A 21,475-nucleotide genomic window follows, 5' to 3' on the forward strand; every position below is an offset into this window, starting at 1 on the left:
TCCAGGGTGGGAACCTCATCCAGCTCTAGCCTTAGGGGCTGTTGAAGGAGCTGGAGCAGGGCGGAATCTTGGACTGAGCGGTTGGTACTGAAAAGAGATTGTAAGTGTTCTGACCATCGGTTGAGGATGGAGATCTTGTCGCTGAGGAGGACTTTGCCGTCTGAGCTGCGCAGCGGGCTTTGGACTTGGGGTGAGGGGGGAGACCCACTGGCCTAACTCACCAATATCTGCATGAACCTTTTGCAGATACCAGATGGCCAGCGAGCAAATCATTTGCACCTGTCAGGTAAATTAGACACTGCAATGCAACCAAACCTCAAGCTCTCTCAAACCCACCATCCCAATGAGGCAAGACCGTGGCTGAGAAGATGCAATGAATTATCACAAGATCATAACATCTCTGATCCATAACCTCAATGTTTCTTGACACCAGTCAACAAAGCAGCACTGTTTCTGATGAACAAGGACAATCATGAATTCTTCAACCTTCCAATCAATTTACCTCTTCAAATCTTCTTCTCTTTTGGCTATCCATCCTGTAGGATGATTATGGTTCCTTTCAGTCAGTTTGTGGGGTCCTCAGAAAGGAACAGCAAGTGTGTGAATGGATTTAGGCGAGTAGGGGGTTGCACAGGTCTAGACCCACCCTCTCGACATCCTCTCCCAGATCCAGTTGCTTGGTGGGGTCCAAGATGGCTAGGGGAAGTTCTGTTGCAATGAATGGCCAGACCAAGCTTTAATGCAAGGATGCCCTTTCTGCTTCACAGCACATATTTGCTAGGTGGCTGTTGAAAAGGGTTCATCTGCCCTTTGACAGGTCTTGTTTTTCATCCTTCAGGGTGTCTAGCCACCCTCTGCACCAGACAAGCCTGTTGGGGGAGCTGGTTTAATTGCCGACCACCTGACCATGCGACTGGTAGTACTGGGCAACATGGTAAGCACTCAGTCGAGTGCATGCTGCCCAATTAACCTGCGCCTTTGGTATGTGCTCAGGGTCCAAAATGGCCTGTTACTGTGCTGTATGTCTAAATTAAAAATTAAAAGTTTGGCCACCCCTGATTTTAATGCTCTTATAATATGTGGATGCACACATTCAAGAGTAGGTTGTATACATTTTCCTGAAAGTTAAATAGGGCTGTGGCCTCAATGCTCCTACTAACCTTCACCTCATCCCTGGTCATTCATGGCAATCCTGCCAATTATCATATATAATTATGAAAAAAAATGTTTATTTCCATTTCTAGATCCTACTTATTTTCCTGGACAATATGAAGAGTGCAATTTTAAACAATCCAAAATGAAGGAAAACAAATGATTTTGCTGGAGGAATGTTGTAAGGAAATCAAAGGGCAATCCCATATCTGGAGTTACTTCTCAGCCTTTGTTTGACTGCACAAAAAAGAAACAAGGTGACACTTGAAGAACGAAGTTGTCAATCTCTTGCTGCATTAGGCTTGTGTATTTAATACTCAATTTATCCAATGGAAGCCATTGAGAAATCATAAATACGTGAAAGCTATGTGTAAAACACCATGTATACCCTTGGTGCATCAAAGCACCAAGCCATTTTACCTTTATTGTATCATAACCTTTCTGAAGATATTTGCCACATCGGTCATGCTCTCCTATAGATGCATAAAACTTGCTCCACCAATCGATAGAATCATCCTCCTATATTAAAGAAATTAACTCTCCTTAACATAAATAATTAAAAAGACATGTACACTGTAGTAGCCACAAGATACAAAAGTCAAATGTTAATAGAAGCTGGCAAAGGAATTTCAGGCAAAACCTCTCAGACCTATAAATGATAGACCACAATAATAGATAAATATAGGTCTTTTTTTATATATTAAAAAAAATGATGTCAGATTAAAAGTTTGCATATGGATATGAATGCTTAAGATTGTCATAGGTTACAAAGGGTATAGACAGGATGTAGAATTGGGCGGAAAAAAGGCAGGTGGAGTTCAATTTGGCTTTGGAAGACAAACCAGAAGGTGGCTAAACTTTTAATTTTTAATTTAGACATATAGCATGGTAACAGGCCATTTCGGCCCACAAACCCGTACCACCAAATTAACCTACATCCCCGGTATGCACGCATGGGCTGAAATGGCCTGTTACCATGCTGTATGTCTAAATTAAAAATGAAAAGGTTGGCCACCCCTGGGCCCTAAACAATACATTCTACCTTTATTTGTCAAGTTCTATTCAATCAGCAAGAACAAAATATTCTGCTCTATTTAAAATCATGACATCACAGACATTACTAAAATATTTGGGGAAAACTGTGCATTTTGTTGTACGTTTTATAATATTACAATTCCTTAAAATTCAATAGAACCTTTTCAAAAAATAGCAGAACAGACCTGCTGTCTAGAAAGAGCATAACTGCATGACCCTTGATCCTTAATGTACAAGGATCATACTAGAATTGTAAATAACATGAATTACTCATGGGTAGATAACTGCACTCTGCTCCCATCATGTTTGGATATAGATGCTGTGACATATTTCAAGCATTCACTTGGACAGCATACTGTCCAAGGAATAAACGAATACCCAATAAAGGAGAAAGGAGGACAGAGGGAAAAGTGGAAAGGTCAGTTATCTTCTTTACAGATGAAAATTGCCCTCTTCTGTAGGTCACTTGCATGTGACGATAACCCAGTGCCTTCCCAGACATTCAGAAACAGAAGTGGACAGGAGCAGAAAGTCAACTGGCCCCTCAAACCAACCACCTCACTAAATACAACCCTGGCTCTCAACTCCATACATTATAATAAGTACAACACCAAAGTACAACTTACCTTAACAACCTGTTCACAGCATCAATACCGCATTTGGGAAATAAAACGGGAAAGAAAATCAAGTAATCAGAATAGTAAACAATTCCACAATTTCAAATAGCTAACACGTATTTCTATGCAGAAAAGAATAATCAACATACCGGTAATTTCCTGTTCCAGGAAAGATGGCATCTTTTTGAATAAATACATCATTCTCACCAGAAGATAAAGCATTGTTTTATTACATACCTCACCAGGAATTACAGAGCATAGAATTATTTACACTGTTGTGTGCCAAAATGTGCATTATGATGCGATATAAAAGGGAACAGATTAAAATTTTGGTCATATTTTCTTCCTCCAAACATTGGATTTAAGTGGTTGGCAGGAATCAAATAAATAAATGCAGATCTCTACAAGGAGGTATGTAATAAACAATTAATGGTTAGTACAACCATGAATTAACTGGAAAAGGAAATTCACTTGAAACTCATGTTCATGCATTGGGTTTTGCAAAGCTGTTTAATGATAGTGAATGAGCAGAATCAATCACCCAATTTATTGTTCAGTAATATATTCATGAATTATATTCCCTCTTTAGCATTTAGAGACATTATCCTTTTGTTAAAAAAAATCCAGCCTACACAGTCTTCACTTTAAAAAAAAAACCCACAGCATTAACATGTTGTGTGTTTTCATACCATTTATTGTTTCAAGCGACTCCGCAGTTAGCACTGTACATGATACATACCTGAGCAGGACACGAAACGGCCGATCCTGCAGAATTTTTCATTACAATGGATAGAATAACTGACATCTTCCAGTGAAAGGATGTTTTAAAAGCTATAGTTTAAGACCATCCTCACTGTACTGCTCTTCTAATAGGCTTATTCTGCGGACTGTGTAGGCTTTTATAGGAAATATTGTGTCTTTAATTAAAATCTTTTGATTCAATGCTTTGTGCAAGTGAGATTGGAGTCAATTTTCATCTTGTGCTGCAGCAAAGCTTCTTCAAAAAGATTGTTTATGCATCTGTGCAACATCTGCCAATAGCTAGCTTTCTGTGGAACTCCTAACATTGCATCAGGAAAACAAAATGGTGCATTTCAGATGCAAATATGGACTGAAATTCAGGAGCGATCGCAACATTTTTTTCTGTTGCTTTCGCTAAAATAGAGCTTATACTCAAAATTAAGTGGATTGGAATTCATACAAGTGAAACAAGCATCATGAAAAGATTAAAAAAAACTATTTCATCCTGCTATACCTTTTCACTATTTCTCTGTTTATTATCACATGTTCTGACCTAAAAGGGGTGGGGGGGGGTGTGGGGGGAGAAATGGGTTTTGTGTACAGCCCAGCTCGCCAACCTCTACTGAATACAACAATAAAAAGAGTAGAGGGCAGAGGTAAAGAGAAATATCAGTTACAATAGAGCAAAGGCAACATTATTTGACTAGTCTGAGTCTTATTCTGGAGTCTGGAAACAGTGGGGTGAACGGTCCTTGAATGCACTGATGCGTGATTTCATACTTGTCAATCTTCTTCCAACCACAAGAGGGTGAAGAAAGTGTGACTGGGGTCCATGAGCCTTTTAACATAATGATTGCTTCTTTTCGCCAGAGGAGAGTCAATATGATGGTAGAGCTGCATTCACATCTGATTACACTTTCTTAGAACATTACAGTGCAGGCCTTTAAGCTCTTGAAGTTGTGCTGATCCATAAACTGTATCCCTACCAAAAATACTAAACCCTTTCTACCTCATAAATCCATTTGCCTCTCTCAAAGTCTCTTAAATGCCCCTAATGTTTCATCCTTCACCACCATCCCAGGCATCCATAGCTCTGTGTGTAAAAACACCTACCCCTGATGACTCCCCTAAACTTTCCTTCCTTTACTTTGCACAGATGTTCTCTGGTGTTTGCTATTCCATCTTTGGGAATAAGGCACTGGATGCCCACCTTATCTGTGTTTCTCAGAATCTTGTAGACCTCTACCAAGTCTCCTCTCATCCTTCTTTGCACCAATGAGAAAAGTCCAAGATCTGCTAACCTTGCCTCATAAGACTTATTTTCCAATCCAGGCAACATTTTGGTAAATCTCCTCTGCAACCTCTCCATAGCTTCCACATCCTTCATATAAGACTAGAACTGAACATAAAAAGTGTGGTCACACCAGATATTTGTAGATTTGCCACATAATCTCTCGACTCGTGAACTCAATCCGCCTATTAATGAAGTTCAGCATCCCACATACCTCCTTAACTAGTCTGTAAACCTGCACAGCAACCTTGAGAGATGTATGGATTTGGACCCCAACATCTCTCTGTTCTTCCACACTCTTAACTAACCCTGTATGCAGCCTCTGGTTTGATCTTCCAACATGCATCACCTCACACTTATTCAGATTGAACTCCATCTGCCACTTCTCTGCCTAACTCTGCATCCTGTCTATATCCTCTTGTAATCTACGACAACCTTCAGCTCCATCCACAACTCCTCCAACCTTCGTATCATCCACAAACTTACTTATCCATTCTTCTGCTGCTCAGTTTAGGACACTTATAAAAATCAAAGATCTTGCAACCTTATGCGATGCAGTTCTTATACAATCCAATTGTGCTTCCTGACTGGATGGTTTCTCTGATGTATCTGTAGAAGCTGTTGAGGGACACAGGCAACATGATGAATTTGCTCAGACATTTGAGGAAGAGAAGACACTTGCTCGCTTGGTTATCAAGGCAAACTGATTGGACCAGCACAGGCTGTTGGAGATATTTAAACCAAAGAACTTAACTCCTCTTCAGCATTGTTGATGCAAAGGGGAATAAGCTCCATCACTCCTCTGGAAGTTCATGAGAAGCTCCTTTGTCTTGCTGACTCTGAGGGAGACTCTGACCTGGCACCAAACTACTAGTCCCTCTATCTCTACTCAACATGAGAACTCATTATTGTTTGAGATCCAACCTGTAACAGTGGTGTCATCTGCGAATTAGTAGATGGAGTGAAGTCTGGCCACACAGTCATGGAGGTACAGGGATGCCTTGCAGGGCATCAGTGTTTGTGGAGTAATCCTGGTGGAAGTGTTGAGACCGATCCTCACTGTGGATCAATCAAGTGCTTTTGGCTTGGAAGATATGCAATCAAAAGTGGCTCCAAAATTGACTTCCATAGGGGTAGCATCTCAGCCATGACTACATGGTCCAATGCCCTCAGGTTAGGAAAAGAGAAAACAGGCACTGTTGGTCCCCTTTCAATAATCTGTTGGAAATACTCTGTTGGTGCTGAATATGGCTCTGGTGTGAACTTTTCCACACTGTAATTAGTGCCACAGACCATCACTATAATCTTCCTTTTGCACTTTAGAATCACGTGCCAAGCTACTGGTATCATCAGATGAAAGAAAGTATATGCATGATGTGAGAGGAGAAACAAAGAACTGGGAAGTCGAATAGAAACAGAAGCAGTTGTAAACCGGAGTACAAATTTTAAAACTCACATTGTGCAATTTAAAATTCCTATTCTTAACCTACTTGTTTTCTTGAGCTCTTAAAGAGAAAAAGGGTTAGTTACCAGATTATATGACTAAGATGACATCTGGAACTGGCAATGAAGCCAGAACACTGAAGCTACCAACCTTACTGAAGTCAATTTAATTGGAAAAAAAAACTTACAAATCATTTGAATTCAAGAATTAAATATTTTCAGAACATGTTAGCTACTGGCAGACCTCTCAACCACAAAATAAACAACACCAGGTTGTTTACTCCTTCTTATGTAACATACAGTGACAGAAAATATCCATTACAAGCCTCCCTGAATATGACTAATGAGGTATCTTCCATACATACATGCAGTGCTGATGTGGTTGTCATTTTGACGACTGCTTTGGTCAAACTGTCTACAAACTGAAAGTTAGAATGCATGTTGTGAGTTCCACCTAGAGTTTTTTGAGAAATTAGTCTTCTTCATTGAAATTCACTCACTCCAATGTGATTTAACATTCCCCTCCCCCAATTATCTTGAATCATTTTTTTACAAGTTGTATGGGTAAAGACCGGGCAACAGTGCAAAAAAATGAATCTGCAATATAATGGAATAGCTTATGTATTCACTGCACACAATAGAAATTAAATAAATCCAGCCAAGGCAATGAATGAAACTAGACTGAGATTTATATAAAATTGTTTTATGAAATGATATTCTAAATTATTCTAACCTCCTAGCAAGTTGTGGCATTACATACATAGAACTTGCCATGGCATTTTAATGAACATTTGTGCATGATTATAAGAAATTATTGAACATAAGCAAATCACATCTACTTGTTCTCACTTCAATGTTCAACAAATTCAAGGTACCTGACCACAGAGTATTCAAGTTACTACTTGGGTTATGTGGAGAATGGGTTTTTTAGATGGATAGTCACAACCTTCACTAATTACCTGCGATTCCAGAAGAGGTTTTTGTTGGTCTTCTATATCTATAACACAATCCCGAGCACTTTGAAGTATTAATACTGCAAGAATGAAAAAAAATCATAATTATTGCACTGTGCTTTAGAAAGTTGCAATGCTATGAAAGTATTCAAAAATTGTGTTATGAATTTAACACTTTGATTCATGTTTAGAGACTGGTCTGCATGACTATAATTAAAATTAACATATATTAAAAAAAACACATTGGATGTGATGCTACAGTTATTCAGATTTGCTTTTTGCCATGAAACTAGCTTTCCCAAGTTGAAAATTCCTTTAGAAAGACTTATGGAAAATACCTTTTGATTGGATTCCAACAGGTTCTTTCTCAGCATACGCATCAATCCTATATTTTTGCAAAGAATGAATTGTGCATTGTCCAACCACAGGTTTACGTCCAAATGGTCTGTGGTCAATTACCTTTATGACAATAGGAGGAGTGTACATTTCTTCTTTTGGAAGATACTAAAACCAAGGTTAGAAATGAGAGAGAATTTCAGATCCATTTACTTGAATATTTTTGTTGATTAATGCAATAATTTGTTACACTCTGGCATCACATATTTTTATGTACCAGTTCAGGTATCATGCACAAAATAACATTTCAATGGCAATCTTATAAAGTAATTTTGCCATTCAAATTTTATCTTTGAGATTCTTCTCTATAAATATATTTAACTTGTGGATCGGTGTCCAAAATTGTCTTCCCCTTCTAAGCCCAGTGCAAAAAAAAACTCCCCTGTGAATTATTAACCTACCTGAAAAGCACAGAAAACCATTATTCAAAGGATTAAGACTAAATATTTCTCAAAAAATTAAAGCAATTAGACTTTGTTGCAATGACCAGTATAGTCTGATTAACAAAAAAAATCCAACATCACTCTATCTATTTAAAAAAATCTCAGATACAAAATGCATTGATAAGGTTAATGTGCATTTTGTACTCATCAACTTTCTTGCTGCAATGTTTCAATTCTACCTCAATTGCTTTAGCTGCCTTTCATGTAGTACATTATCTAGTACAATGTAGTACATTGGACACTTAGCAGTCGAGACAGGTATTATTGAAGATCTAACAGGTCAATTATGAGGCAGTTTATTTTAATAAGAGTTCAGAAATTCAAGGGCTAAATACTGAGAATATACTGACATTCATTTTAGCACAAATAATATGGACAGAAGCTTGCAAATTACACTCCTTGATATTTCTTTTATTAATGAAATTGACAAAATTGGCAGTAGAAAAACCAAGATTAAACCATTGCAGAGTTAACCTATACAGCTTGCACATTGAACTATACTTATAAGGCATCCATTTTCGAGAACTCTGCATTAATTCTGGAATGATGCAAAGATATCAGTGCAATTAGATATTTCATAAATTTTGCCTGTCAACCTTAACTAAATAGTCTACTATTGCTCATCACTTAACAATCAAACAAAATTAATTAAAGAATTTTAAAGTACTGTGACAGAGTATATGCGTATGTTTTTGGGAGATAAATTGGGAAAGGTTTGTTCGAGTAGGTTACATACAAATACTTTAAAACAGATCTTATTTGAAATACTGGAGCTCTGCCCCATGCTCGACATATCAAATCCACAACTTTTGCAAGAGCTGTGAAGAGTGCTCAAGAGACTTCACTAATGGATTGTTGTTTATAAAAGGCAACAGATGAAAGATCTTGTTGGAGTGGCTGATTGTCTGGAAGAGAACTTGTTGTTCGAAGAGGGTCATGTGGTTTTGCAAACAAAGAGAGAGTCAAACAGGCTTTCTCTCTAAGAGAGAGAGAGACATAGAGATCATTTCTACAGTGTTACAGTTAGCAGAAGCAACTGGGACTGGAACAGGACAAGCTGCCAAGCTTATGGAAAGCCCCATTTGGAAGACAGCCTGGTCAAAGCCCTTGTGGTTCATGCAAGAGGAGAGGTCTGGCTGTCTAATGTTTCACTTGGAATAAGAGAAACAAAAAAGAACTCTGTGGTGACCTGAAAGAAAGAGGTTATCATCTGGAGAACCCTGAAGGGGTAAGTTTTGTCAGCAAGACACTGAAGGAGCCGATGGAAGTACATCAGTTGTGGATGTCCTGGAACAACAAATCTCTCTCTGAAAATTAAGCACCAAAGCCTGGTGAACTTTATAAATGTTAAATTCTGTGCACAGTATAAGATTGCCTGAACTTGGAGGATTGACTGTGAATCAAAGAACTTTTCTGAATTTACACACATATTACACACACATGCGCTTAGAAGAGGTTAAGTTAGGTTAGTTAAGTTAAAGTGTGATTCTGTTTTCATGTTTAAAGATAATTAAAAGCAATTTTTGTTTAAGTAACCATTTGTCTTGGTGAATATCTATTGCTGCTGGGTTTATGGGTATTCTGGGCTCGTAGCAGTACAAATTGCAGGGGTACTCCTGAAATGCATATACTTACCACTTTCATGAAGAGGACAGAGGTAGAGAAATTTGGACATTTTTTCAGGTTTTTGATCACTGCAGATTCCAAGAACTTGTCACCACATTCCACAATGAGACTTGGGGAAGTAACAGCAGCCAGTTGGTAGCTCTTCATGTTCCGTAACCCCCATGTTAGTATCTGCAACAATATTCCTGTTAAACAACCTGCCTTATGATTAGTGAACTCAATCAATCTTTACTTTGAAGATGTCTTCAATAGTTAGTTTAATAAACGCCCTCCAGATATTAAATTGGATATTAAATTGTGATGAGACAGTTATCAAGACACAATAATAGGCCTTTTCACACTGCTGAGTATGTGAGTTAACCCTCCAAATTGGAGGGTCAAATCACGGGAATAGCGTGACATGAAAAGAAATAACTAGGCTGGGTGAGTCAGTTTCAAACGCAAATCAACTCTGCTCGAAACAGAGTTGAGAGCTTGGCTGATTTAACTCACCAATCGCCTTCTGGAGGAGTGAAACAACATCCAGTCCTACCAGGGATGATTAGAGATGTTGGTGCCCGAGTGCTTGAGTAAGTCTGGCAGGTAAATTTCACAGTGCGCTAGCCACGCTCTGACAGCACTGGCCGCTGAACTCTGACAGGTCCCACTCCATTGCATGAGCCCCGCTCTGACAGCCCCCACCCCCCCAGTCCCGGTGCCTGAGCCCTTCCCATGCTATCCAACTGAGCTCCCCTCCGCAGTTTGTCCCCTGAAAGCAGCCATCATTTTCTCTTCAAATAACAGCCGTGTTACCCGGGGAAATGGCATGAAGAAGCTGGCAACATGAGGAAGTGGGGCAGGGGAGCGGGTGGTATGAGGGAGCAGGGCTGGCGTGAGTTGGAGGACGAGGGGAGAGGGGAAGGGGAGCGGATGCTACATGAGGAGCTGGTCAGCTGAGGCGCTGCAGGCACTGGTGACACAGGAGTGGTGACGTCCCACTGCAGAAAGCTGGAGCTGGTCCGCATGATGGAGCCCGAGTGCCATCACAAAGGGATGGCTGCTTTGACTGGAGCAGAGGTCTCTCACATTGGAGCCGACCTGACCCTGATGTCTGGCCTTCTGCTCTGCTTGGCTGTTAGCTCCAAGCAGCCTATTCTGTCTGCTCACTCACTCACTGGCCAGTCTGAGTGAGGCAGCCCAGGGCGAACTACTGATTAGTAGTTAAAAAAACTTTCATCGAAAAACAACACAAAAAGTATTTTTTTGTTAAGTGTACAGATGTCGTTAATATTTCAACAATAAACATTTGACAAATTAATCTGATGGTGATTTTGTGTTTATGAAGATCATAATATCTAAAGCTCTGACAAATGTGAAATATCATTGTGCAGGTCAGCTGGCTGCCAGAGCGCTGTACATAATTTGTCACTTGTATCGTCACCAATGGAGGCAGGACCCCTCTTAAAATCCCAAGTAGCAGAGTTACCGGCAAATAATGGTTCAGTGTGAAACACTGTCAGGTTGAGACTGCCCTGCAATTTTTCCCGTTCCCTAGGCAGGCTGGCAGTGAGAAAAGGGCTAATGACAGCAACTTCTTGATCTTCATGTGTGCATAGTGTCATTAATAACCTGCTGACAGCTACACATTTCTGTGGTGGAATATGCATCGAGATCACGGTCATTAGTGATTCATAATTGCCCATTATTCTTACATTAGAAATGATGGAGAGAGAGGTTAATGGCGAAGTACATCAACATCCCTGAAAAATTCAAACCATGGTCACATTACCTTACATTAAACTTTATTTTTGCTCCCAAACATTTCCTTTAATTCACTGCCTTCATTAGAATCAGGGTCACATGCAATGAACAAACATTTAGGTCTCTCGTTTAAAACCATTTCCTGCTTGTTTTAATCAGGATATGTCAAAGAGGATTTCTCAAACTATTGTTTTAATATGTTTCCAAATGTTTCCAAATGTATATTCTGCTCTTGGGCCATCAAAGATGTGCTGGTGAAGACCCCATCTTCCAGCTAAACCAAGAAATAACTGGTAATGAGCTTGCTAAAAAGTTGTGGTTCACTGCAAATAGCCAAGTAAAATCAGGACAGATGAACTAAATCCAAAAGAGACTACCACCACTGAAGCTGGTCGTAAAAGAATTTCCACGTGTGTGTGTACCTCCTTGCATCTAACAAAATATGACATTCTCTTGTGGAACAGCACCAATAGAACTTAATGAGTATTTCCTTTAGATAATATGAGCAGGTACAAACATATTCCAAGTCAAGATCAAGAATTGGAACTTACTTCAATTGCAGTAAGCTGCACAATTGGTCTGATTCCATGTGGCACCATATACAGCGTGCCTGACCGGACTGGAGGAAGAATCGGCAAATTCGATCCATCAGGCTGTTGGAAGTGAAAACAGGGTAAAATGTTCACACTTTTTTTTAAATAAAAAGGGAAAACAGTGCAAGGTTTGAAAGACTTCAGCATTAAAACCATTCAGTAGAAGAAAAACGAGATTATTTTTAACTAAAATTGATCTTTCATCGAGGAGAGAAAAACTTCAGTGGCAGAAAGATCCAATAACACCTTGGGGTGTATTTTATGGATTTTGGGCTGATCATAAAAATCACCTTAAAATTTTCCTATCACATTTGGCTTTTTAGACATGACACATTTTTGTGATTTCTTGTCATATTTTAAGTCTATTTTAAAACCATGAAATGCAACATGTCATTGAAAATTTATTTTCTGCCTTTACTCTTGGATGTCTTCCCTTCTGATCTTAGTCAGTAACAAACATGGTGAAAGGTTTCACCCGGACATTGAGACCATGGAAAAACAGTATCAGGTCAAATGGAATCCATCAATGCTGGCTGACTATTGTTGGACACGGACACAAGAGCCATCTGATGCTGAGAACAAGCGAAAACCAGCAGTGAAACATTTAAGGTCAGTTGAACTAAGGCAATGTGTCAGCATCATTAAGCAATTACACATGCTTAATTCAATAAAAGTTAATTTAATGTTTCTACATCTTTCTCGGTCAGTCGTTCCCAACCTTTTTCTTCCAACTCCCATGTCACTTTAAGTATTCGCTATGCCATAGGTGCTTTGTGATTAGTAAGGGATTGCTTAAGGTGGGATGTGATGGAAAGAAATAAATTTGAAAAGCACTGTTTTAATTGTGCATAATTGACTTGTTATGTGAATGGTTTCATAACTCCAAAGAAAATGGGCCAATGACAATTTTTCCCAAGCAAAATATTTCAGTAACAATTGGGTCTTGAGCAGAGATTCTCAACCTTCCCTTCTCATCACATACCACCTTAAGCAATCCCTTACTAATCACAGAGCACCGATGGCATAGGGATTACTTAAAGTGGTATGTGAGTTGGAAGAAAAAGGTTGGGAACCAGTGTTCTAGGTGATACATATTACAAGCTCCTGTTCTATTTAGTGAGTGTCACTTTTTTTTTGGGGGGGGGGAGGGAGAGGGTGCAAACATATACAGATTTCACAACATTTTTACAGACTGCATGGCACCATTAAGTGATAATTATAAACAAGGTTAATGTTCTGAAAGACCAAACAACAATGGTTGTTTATTCAAGACAACAGATGGGACACTTACAGAGACATGTGATCATGAGTCATGTGTTTGAGACAAAAAAAAATAGGTTTCAGTATTGATCAGCAAGTCATCTGATAAACACAGAGGTAGAATGTCTCTGTGAAATGGACAATTCTAATCAGTGGAATTATTGTTGAACCACTGTGACCATTTTAATGGTCATTCTGATTGACCTATATCTGGGTAAAGGAAACAGAATCATTCCTCCATTTGGATTGTGACCATTTTGATTGTCATTTCATCTGACCCGTGCCTCGGTTTTGGAAGCATCACTTTTCCTTTCCCCTACGCAAGGAAGAGGGGAGTTGTGACAACCATTCATATGAAAGGACATTTCTTTGGAAGCAATTCAACAGGATTTATGAGTTTTCAGCAATCTGATCACTCAGTGTCTCACTTCCTTTATAATTACTTCTGAGCATCAGTTTAAAAGCTCGAATTTCAATGCAGGATTTCTAAGACTGAACTTTGAGCAGACTTTCCAGAATTGTGCCTAAGCTGTAATGGTTTAGGCAATGCACACACGGGCGCACCATTAGGGTAGATTTACGTCAGATGTTATATTATTAATATATTGTTTTAAAAAATAACTGACTTGGTGAATTTCTATTGCTGCTGGACTGCGACATAACACAGCAAATCTGAAATTATCATTTGTGTTCAGCTTGAAGTTGTCTATCATAATCCCCAATTTTTTTTTCAGGAATCAAACCTTTTGAAAATATTTGTTGTCCAGTGTAATCGTGGGAAGGCCTGACAGTGAGCTGAAGGAATAAATGCCATCATAGATGGAACCAATCAGAACTGGAGGTTTCAGTTCAAATGCTATTGGGGTGGGAAGGAGTACGGCACAAAGGAGAGATTTTAAAGGTATTCCTAGATCAATCTTCATTCACAAACACACATTATGAATGGACATGTTCAAATGGAAAGATTAGAGTTTCAGAAGTTTTCCCTGATATTTAATTTCTAATAAATATGAAACCAGAGCCCAATTTGCAGATCAAAAGCACCCGAATTTGTCAAGCCCAATTTAATTTAAAATTAGTGCTACTGAGACAAAGATTCAAGTTAGACATTATTGACAAAAATACCCTCATATTGTATTGGCAAAGAGCATCTCCATATATTTACTTTATCTTTCAACATCAGTTCCGCAGCCACAAGGAGCTCCCCAGCTTTCCTTGTACCCATCTTCAATGGATACCAGAGAAGTTTGGGTGTCACATCTGTATTTTGCTTCAGCTTCACAATCGGAGGACAAAGGCATCTACCCAAAAATTCGTCTTTGCCCTGCACAGAAGACAATTTTAACATTTTTCAATTTTGCTCTATTTATAAGCAGATACACTGTACCGCAAGACCAAACTGAAACACTCACAACTTGATCTTCATCAAATACTTCAAAAACCAAATTTGGTGGATTTTGCAATAAATTTAGAGGATCTCCGTAGATGTCGATATCATTGAAAATTAGAGTCTGGTCCCAGGTTGGATTGAGAGTAGATTTGATAACTTCTGTTTTCTTGCTTTGATGAAGAAATGAAATATATGCATATGGATCTAAAACAAAAATTAATAGATTGGAAATCATGAAAAAGTGAAAGTGTATATATACATACATACACACACACAAGTGAGAGAGAGCGCGCGAGGAATAAATATGGAGTTTTTAAAAATACATATTTTTTCTGCTTTCTTCAGTTAAGATCTTATTAAAGGGACAAATTAGGTCCAACTCTAATCTTACAGCAGTGTAGCGAGAGACTCTGGTTTGGAAGGGGAGCACAAAAAAATTTATATCCAAAATGTATTCCTCACTTCAGGCGGGAACGCCTAAACAAAGGCTTGATAAATTAAGAAAAAGGTGGGGATCAGATTTGGGTATAGAAATTGATTCATTTTGCTGGTTCGACTTGTGTCGGGACAGCATAACTAACACGATTAATGTAAGGAATTGGCTGGTGCAATATAACTTCTTGCATCAGCTATACCTTACTTCACAAAAATTACAAACTGAAATCGGAAACATCAGACTAATGTTTTTAAAAAATTTTTAAATTTTTCACACTATGAACCATACTGACCAAAATACATACAAACATTTCTCTCTTGAATATACACAGTGTCATTTTCTCCCCCTTTCCCCCTCCCTTCCCTCCCTCCTTCACCTCCCCCCCCACCCACTCAACGTTCAACATATATGATACATTAAACCCATTAAACAATGTCATCACACAATGAAAATAAACAAGAAATTTGTGTCTTCTACTTTTACCTACTGGGTCAGTTCATTTCGACTTCTCCTCTGTCATTTTAGGTCGTGGAGGTCCGCGGTAGGACTTCTTTGTTGTGTTCCATGTACGGTTCCCAAATTTGTTCAAATACTGTGATGTTATTTCTTCCAATGGAATACATTTATTCATTTCTATGTACCATTGCTGTATTCTCAGGCTATCTTCTAATTTCCAGGTTGACATAATACATTTCTTTGCTACAGCTAAGGCTATCATAATAAATCTTTTTTATGCTCCATCCAAATTGAGTCCGTTCTCTTTCTCTTGCAGTTTGATGTACATGTTTGTAATAAATCTTTTAATTATCATTGTGTCTGTAATCACATATTCAAAATTGCTTCCTTCTGGTAACCTTAGCCTGCTTCCCAATTTGTCCTTCAAGTAGGTTTTCAGTTGGTGGTACAGACTAATGTTTTTGATGTGATCAAGAAATAGGTACTTCCTTGCATTCAACCTAGTCATTCCCTAAAGTGAGGCCTTTCTGGGAAGATTTGGGTAATCTCCTCGAAAATAAATGACTGGAATTTGATACCCTCAGGCACCTGAATTATTTTTATTGGGAAATTTAGAGATGCAAGACCTAAAATGAGGCTGTTGAAATATCAATTAAAATTTGTTAAGTTCACTTTAGCAGTGGCAAGGAAATGCATAGCAGTTACTTGGAAATCTGATTCCCAACTCGGTTTAGCCCGCTGGAAGATAGAAATGCGTAATTCTGTTCCCTTGGAGAAGATTACCTATAATCTGATGTATTTTCAAGAATATGGAATTTATACCCAAGGTAATCAGGATAAATATTTAACGATTCACCCTTCCTGTCTCTTACTCCCCTCCCCCAGTGCTCACACCACCGAGGACCCAAGGTTATTTGTCCTTTGATGGGAGTGGGGTTTATCCTGGGTGAAGTCAATCTTATCTTTTTCTTATTCTTTCTCTTTTATTACTTTATCCTCTTTTTTCTTGTTTCTATGGGGGGGGGGGAGGGTTCCTTTTCTTTTGTTCTTCTTTCTCTCTATCTTTTTCTCCCTTTAGTGCAACATGGACATTGAATTTCGATTTTTATAGTATTATTGTAATTTTTCTTTCTTTATTATAATTGAATCACATGTTGACTTTTCTTTTCTCTCACTTTCTTTAGTATCAACATGCAGATCGATATTTATATTATTTTGTTAATATATTGATTATTCTTTTTGATTGTTCTTCATTTTGACTGCATGTTGATTGAAAATTCTCAAAATAAAATATTTTTAAAAAGTGCTTGCTGCCTTACAGCAAATAAAGGTAGATAAATCACCTGGGCCAGATATGATATTCCCTCAGGCCTATAGAGAGACTAGTGTAGAAATTTCAGGAGCCTGGCTGATATATTCAAAATGTCCTTTGCCACAGGTGAGGTGCCAAAGGATTGGAGGGTAGTTTCTATTGTCCTATTGTTTAAAAAAGGCTCCAAAAAGAAACTAGGTAATTATATAGGCCAGTGAGCCTGATATTAGTAGTAAATAAAATATTGGAAAGACTTCTGAGACAGAGGATATATAGGTATTTGGACGGACATGGGCTGATTAAGAATAGTCACCACTGGCTTTGAACATGGTAGGTCATATTTAACAAATCTAGTAGAGTTTTTTGAGGAGGTTACCAAGAAGGTAGATGAAGGAAAGGCTGTGGATGCTGTTTACATGGACTTTAGAAAAGCCTTTGACAAGGTCCAACAAGGGAGGTTACTTCAGAAGGTTATGACATTAGGTATTCAAGGATAGGTGGTAAACTGGATACAAAATTGGCGGTGTGGGAGAAGGCAGAAGGTGGTAGAGGATGGTTGTTTCTTGGATTGGAGGCCTGCGACCAGTGGTGTGCCTCAGGGATCCGTATTGGGACCATTGTTGTTTGTTGTCTACATCAATGATCTGGATGACAATGGATCAGCAAGTTTGCTGATGAATCAAAGATGGGAGGCATTGTGGAGAATGAGGAAAGTTATCAAAGCTTTTCAGCTAGGAGAATTGGTCAGAAAGTGGCAGATGAAGTTTAATGCAGACAAATGTGAGGTGATGCATTTTGGAAGGGCAAACCAAGGTAGGAGATATACAGTAAATGAGGAGGTACTAAGGAGTGTGGAGGAGCAGAGGGATCTAGGAGTGCAGATACATTGTTCCCTGAAAGTGGCATCGCATGTGGACAAGGTTGTAAAGAAAGGTTTTGGTATCTTAGCCTTTATAAATCAAAGTATTGAGTACAGGAGTTGGGATGTTATGTTGAAGTTGTTTAAGACATTGGTAAGGCCAAATTTGGAATATTGTGTGCAGTTCTGGGAACCTCACTATAGAAAGGATATCAATAAGATTGAGAGAGTGCAGAGAAGATTTACTAGAATGTTGCTGGGTCTTCAGGAGTTGAGCTACAAGGAAAGATTGGACAGGTTAGGACTTTATTCCTTGAAGCAAAGAAGAATGAGGGGAGATTTGATTGAGGTTTACAAGATTATGATAGGTATAGGCAGAGTAGATGTGAACAGGCTTTTTCCACTTACATTGGGGGATATAAATACAAGAATTCATAGTTTTAAGCTGAAGGGGGAGGTTTAGGGGGGAACATTAGAGGCAAGTTTTTCATTCAGAGGGCAGTGGGTGTGTAGAAAGAGCTGCCGTCAGATGTGATGAATGTAGGCTCAATTGTGTGTTTTAAGGGTAAATTGGAATAGGTATATGGATGTGAGAAGACTGGAGGTTTATGGTATCGGAGCAGGTCAATGGGACTAGGGAGATGATGGTCAGCACAGACTAGAGGGGCTGAATTATCTGTTTTCAGTGCTGTAGCATTCCATGGTTCTAAGTTTCTCTTTTGGATGAGGACCAGGTTTCTTATGTTTGAAGAACACTGATCCAAGGCTTTCCAGTTTTTTGTTTTCTCTTATTTATTAGATTAGTACATGGGGTTTTACTATAATGGGATTGTTATTTTGCTTTTTTCTCCCCTCTTTGATTGAGTCTAGGGAGATGAAGACACTATTATTACATACTGATTGTTGTATTTTGTAATCTTTTCAATTGTGCATCCTTATTCTCTTTGCCCATTGTTTATTGTATATTAAAATCAATAAAAATACTCAAAAACAAAGAAAAGAATAATCCTTGAGCTTCTTGCCAACATGGTGCAAAAATACTTCATGCTCTGTTGTACTCTGCATCTTCTCACTGAACACCTACTAATTGCAACTGGAGTACAATTGGTCTTTGCATCTCTGGGCAATGGCAAGGATATAGAAGGGCAAGAGAGAGGAAAAGGTCCAACCTGATTGCTCCTTCAGTGACTCAAAAATCAAGGATAGGCTCATTGACAGGAATATCCCCTTTGGTCACTAATTAAAAGGCTTGTTGACAAATACATAGTTCAAATTTTCATAAAGAAAGGTCACTGAGCGAGGAAGAGCCACGTGATGGAGTAGTGGCCGGTAGGAGAATACCAGCCCTCTCCAGAAAAAAAAGAAAAAAAGTGAAGAAAAAACAAAGCCCCAGACACACAAATCACAACAAATAAAATATAACGGTGTGGAGAAAATGGCACCTAAGAAAGAAAAGCCAAAAACAACGAGAAGAAGAAAGACGCCGGAAGAGAAGGGTGAAAGCCCTACCTGCACGAACATGCAAGGACCCGCCGTAAAGAGAGCCCACTCCCCGAGGATAGTGAAGACCCCGCAGGGTTGCGACCCACTAACAGCAGGACTGCAAAAATGGCTCACGGAGCCAAACAGAGGTGCGCGATGCGCATGAGAAAGACAACACTGATGGGAGGGGGGGGGAACCAGCTGTGGAGTGAAACTCCACAGCACGAACAGCTGAGAGAGACCCGACAGCAGGGCTCCCAGCTGGAAGATAAAGAAAACAATGGGAATGGGAGGGGTGAAAATGAAAAAAGGAAACTAGAGACACAACAAATAACCAACCCAGAAGAAGAGGACCAACATCAAGACACCATGGAAAAAAAAATACCCAAAAGACTTAGACAAGCAGCTCAACAAGAAAGTCAGAAGTGACACAGATACAAGGAAGAGAAATAGAAGACACAAACCCAAGAGCAGACACAGAAGAAGAAGATGGAGAACACCAAGCTCTCCACAGAGGAATAGGAGGTCAAATGAATGGACAGTACATAGATAAAAAAAAATTTCAAGAACAAATGAAAGCATTAAGAGAATGGCTGACATTTAGAATTTAATGAAATGAAAAGAAAAATGAAAAAGTGAGTAGAATAGAGCTGGTCATAACAGATGTAGGGAAAAGATTAGAAAATGTGGAAGAAAGTGTAATGGCGGTAGATATGGAAGTGAACGACTTAAAAAAAAAATTGGAAGAAAGTGATAAAAAAGTTAAAGAAACTCAGGAGTTGTAGCTCAGAAGATGGATATAAGGGAAAACTATAGTAGGTGAAACAATATAAAGATAGTGGGCCTTAAGGAAGATGAAGAAGGCAAAGATATGAAAGAATTTATAAAAGAATGGATCCCAAAGGTCCTGGGAATGCCAGAAATGCAGGAAGGAATGGAAATAGAAAGGGCATACAGAACATTAGCCCCGAAACCACAGACACAACAAAAACTAAGATTCATTTTAGTAAAATTTCTGAGATACACGACAAGAGAAAATATATTGGAGAAGGCAATGAATAAAATGAGAGAAGACAATAAAACCACTAGAATACCATCTCCCTCACTGTTCGCTTTAGAACCCTTGACAGAACTGATAAGAACAGAAAATAAAATAAAAGGGATAAAAATAAAAGAGAATAATTATAAAATCAGTCTATTTGCAGATGATGTCATAGTATACTTAACAGAACCAGAATTATCAATAAAAGAATTACATAAGAAATTGAAGGAATATGGAGAAGTGTCGGGGTACAAGATCAACGCAAATAAAAGTGAAGTGATGCAAATGAATAATGCAGATTTCACAAAGTTTAAGAAAGAATCACCATTTAAATGGCAAACACAAACAATCCAATACCTAGGTATTAGACTAGATAATAATCTAGGCCATCTATGCAAATTAAATTATCAGCCATTAATGAGAAATTACAAGATGACTTAGAACATTGGAAAGATTTACCACCAACAGTGATAGGAAGGGTAAACTGCATTAAAATGAATATCTTTCCAAGGATACAATACCTATTTCAATCGTTACCAATTCCCTTAACAGAGAAATTCTTCAATGAGCTAAAGAAAATAATAAGGAAATTCTTATGGAAAGGGGGGAAACTGAGGATAGCGCTAGATAAATTAACAGAATGGTATAAACAAGGGGGCTTACAGCTACCAAACTTTAAGAATTATTATAGAGCAGCACAATTAAGATATCTATCAGATTTTTATCAAACAAGGGAAAAACCAGATTGGACCAGGTTAGAGCTAGATAAAATAGGGGAGAAGGTACCAGAACATATACTTTATAAGTGGGTTGAAAAGCTGGTGCAACATAGAAGTTCACCAGTACTGCTCAACATTTGGATGAAGATTCACGTAGAAAGGAAAAAAACAAATTACCAACTACCAAAATTATTATTGACGCAAAATCAACTAATCCCTTTCACAATAGATAACCTTTCCTTTAGGGAATGGGAGAGAAAAGGGATCAGAAGAATAGAAAATTGTTTTTTGGGAAATAATTTATTATCTTTTGAACAAATGAAGTACAAATATGGTGTAACTCATGGTACAATGTTTGCATACCATTAACTGAAGGACAAATTGGGAAGCAGGCTGAAGTTACCAGAAGGAAGCAGCTTTGAATATGTGATTACAGACACAATGATAATTAAAAGATTTATAACAAACATGTACATCAAGCTGCAAGAG

The 21,475-nt window shown here is 38.5% G+C and overlaps 1 protein-coding gene across 1 annotated transcript in view; it reads right to left on the minus strand.

The window, feature by feature from the left end:
* Window positions 1-21,475, minus strand: part of LOC138744412 (myoferlin-like) — a 249,348-nt gene that overhangs the window by 109,165 nt on the left and 118,708 nt on the right. The window contains exons 33-40 of the mRNA XM_069900547.1: window positions 14,703-14,884; window positions 14,456-14,614; window positions 11,989-12,090; window positions 9,707-9,868; window positions 7,571-7,736; window positions 7,239-7,312; window positions 6,645-6,701; window positions 1,573-1,671 (exon numbers count right to left, since the gene is read on the minus strand). Of these exons, the coding sequence (XP_069756648.1) occupies window positions 1,573-1,671; window positions 6,645-6,701; window positions 7,239-7,312; window positions 7,571-7,736; window positions 9,707-9,868; window positions 11,989-12,090; window positions 14,456-14,614; window positions 14,703-14,884 (1,001 nt within the window). The remainder of the gene's footprint in view (window positions 1-1,572; window positions 1,672-6,644; window positions 6,702-7,238; window positions 7,313-7,570; window positions 7,737-9,706; window positions 9,869-11,988; window positions 12,091-14,455; window positions 14,615-14,702; window positions 14,885-21,475) is intronic.

The sequence above is a fragment of the Narcine bancroftii genome, chromosome 10 (assembly GCF_036971445.1).
Source record: "Narcine bancroftii isolate sNarBan1 chromosome 10, sNarBan1.hap1, whole genome shotgun sequence".
NCBI classification, from domain to species: Eukaryota; Metazoa; Chordata; class Chondrichthyes; order Torpediniformes; family Narcinidae; genus Narcine; species Narcine bancroftii.